The sequence below is a fragment of the Morus notabilis genome, unplaced genomic scaffold (assembly GCF_000414095.1).
Source record: "Morus notabilis unplaced genomic scaffold, ASM41409v2 Scaffold1119, whole genome shotgun sequence".
NCBI lineage: Eukaryota > Viridiplantae > Streptophyta > Magnoliopsida > Rosales > Moraceae > Morus > Morus notabilis.
Window position 1 is genome coordinate 187139 of NW_010365946.1, and position 2450 is coordinate 189588.

The 2450-nt window shown below is 37.9% G+C and overlaps 1 protein-coding gene across 1 annotated transcript in view; it reads right to left on the bottom strand.

Annotated features, from left to right (window-relative positions):
- Nucleotides 1-1056: 1056 nt before the first annotated feature.
- LOC21390063 (MDIS1-interacting receptor like kinase 2) overlaps nucleotides 1057-2450 on the bottom strand; it is a 3185-nt gene continuing 1791 nt past the window's right edge. Inside the window, exons 2-3 of the mRNA XM_024172736.1 lie at nucleotides 1516-2450; nucleotides 1057-1376 (exon numbers count right to left, since the gene is read on the bottom strand). Coding sequence (XP_024028504.1) covers nucleotides 1057-1376; nucleotides 1516-2450 — 1255 coding nt within the window. The remainder of the gene's footprint in view (nucleotides 1377-1515) is intronic.

The following is a 2450-nucleotide window of genomic DNA, read 5'->3' on the forward strand; positions in this document are numbered from 1 at the left end:
TGTTTTTAGGTTTATCTTATTTTAGGATTCTATCTCATTAAGGATATGATAGGACTTTTAAATTTTTAAACATTTTTCAGCTTATACTCGGCTATTTAAGGCTGAAAAACGTAAATTAATAAAGTTTTTGATATTTTTATTCACATTGTGAGATATTCTTCTTGTGTTCTTGAAGAAACTATTCCGAACTTATCAAGGTTTTCTTGTGGCGTTCACCCTTGACTTATCAAACGGATTTTCCATACTCGTTTGTGGCGTCTTCACCATACCAAGGTTCTTACTTCGCTAAGTAACGGGTCGCGGTTTCCATCAATTCTTGAAGATCTTGAATCGCATCCCAAATTTGGCTATGGGTTTCATCACATTGTTAACGGGGTTCGTATCACTATGAACCTTCATATCCGTATTGGAATTTTTTTATTTTGATTTAATATTGACTAGATCCAATGACCAAAAAACGTGCACTACTCGGCGCAGAAAGATCTCTTTTCTTTTGGTTTTTATGACAAGTTGTAGAACTAGATATAGCTAGATTCCATGCTTGACAACGTTTTGCTAAATTTCTTTATTACTGTTATTATTATTTTATTTTCTGGTTTCTTTAGACAAGTTGTACTTCTAGACCGTTTGAAATTTAGCGTTGACAATATGAGTTTCCAGTGACATTTTGTGCCCACGCCACTTTTGAGGAACTAGAGAGTAGAGACCAACGGGAACCCACAAAAATATCAATCAGAAGTAGTGTGTCCAAATTCACTAGCCAACCAAAATTTCAAAACAATGAACTTGGTCCACAAGTCATGAACTTATCCTCTAGGATACACATAGTAATATTTTGCACCAAGAATTGATGTAGTTATACATATATCAAAATGTGCAATGATTCTTCAATCTTCAGTAGCTTGACAAAATTATAAACTATCTGCAGGCAATAATCCACAGAAGGCCTAAAATAGCACTGAACTATATTCATGATCAAGGAAATCAAACACACTCAGATACGAGCGCACAGTTATTAAACGAGGAGATCAAACTAGAGAGAATAATTAGGAATATTCAAGTTTTCAAGTCATCAGCATGAGCCTGCATTTCTAATAGTTTTGCCACACTGCGCATGGCTGGACGAGATTCTGGATTCGAAGCCAAACATGAGATAGCCAAGTTCACAACCAATGCTAGTTTATCAGCAATTTCTTGACTTGTAGGGGTTGTCAGCCGAGGATCCAAAACATCCTTGTAGTGGATACTTTCAGCAGAACCTGAATTCAAAGAGGAAATGAGTTCCCCCGGGTGCTTCCCCATCAGAATTTCAAGTGCCAAAACCCCAAAGCTATACACGTCACATTTCTCAGTCACTGCCATATTATAAGCCAGCTCTGCAACATAGAAAAAACGTTTACTATAATTGACAAATAGAATATATATTAGGACAAAAACAAAAAAATTTAATAGTAAGATTGAGTTATGATTTAAAGCGAAGAAAGGAAAAAAGAACATGTATAAGTTCAAAGTTACCTGGAGCAAGGTATCCAATAGTTCCTGCAACTGCAGTCCAATTAGAGGACTCAGGATTTAAGAACTTCGCAGTGCCAAAATCTGATACGTGGGCCTCATGTTCGGAGTCCAACAGAACATTTTTACTCGATATATCGCGGTGGATTATAGGTGGAACACAATCATGATGCATGTAACTCAAAGCATGGGCAACGCCTTTTGCAACTCGGATCCTCTTTCCCCAATCTAGCTTTTCAGCTTCCTCATCACTTCGCAGAATATCTGCTAGACTTCCTCTTTCCACAAACTCATAAACCAAAAATGTATGCATTCCCTGAGAACAGAATCCAAAGAGTTTCACAATGTTTCTGTGCCTGATTTCTGTTAAGGCCGCAACCTCATTCCCAAAATTCTTGATGCTCTCTATTTGCGAATCGTCTGTGGCCTGAAAATTTAGCTTTTTTACCGCAAACACTTGGTTAGAGTCCGGCATTTTTGCTTTGTATACCTTTCCAAATCCACCCACCCCAATGCAGTACTTGTCATCAAAGTTGTTTGTAGTTTCAAGTATGTCTTTGTACAAGATTTTCCCTTCAAAATAGCATACTGAGAATGGATTCTCTTCCTTTTGTGCACGTTCTGAATTCATCGCCTTTTTGGATCTCTTTTTCCAACAACACACCAAGATCCAAACAAATGTCAATAAAAGAAACAACCCGCTCGCTAAAAGAGCAAGAAGGATGATTTCAAGTTTCCCTTTCTTGCTTTTGCCAACATTTTCTGTTCTTGTCACATTGCAAGGAGGCAGACCTTTTATCGCCCCGCACAGATGCTTGTTGTTGCTGAGAGCCTCCGGTTTCGATGAACGAAAGATATTGATATCAGGAACAAGACCCTCCAAATTGTTGTATGAAAGGTTGATATCCGTTAAGCTAAGCATGTCGCCGAGGGAAAGA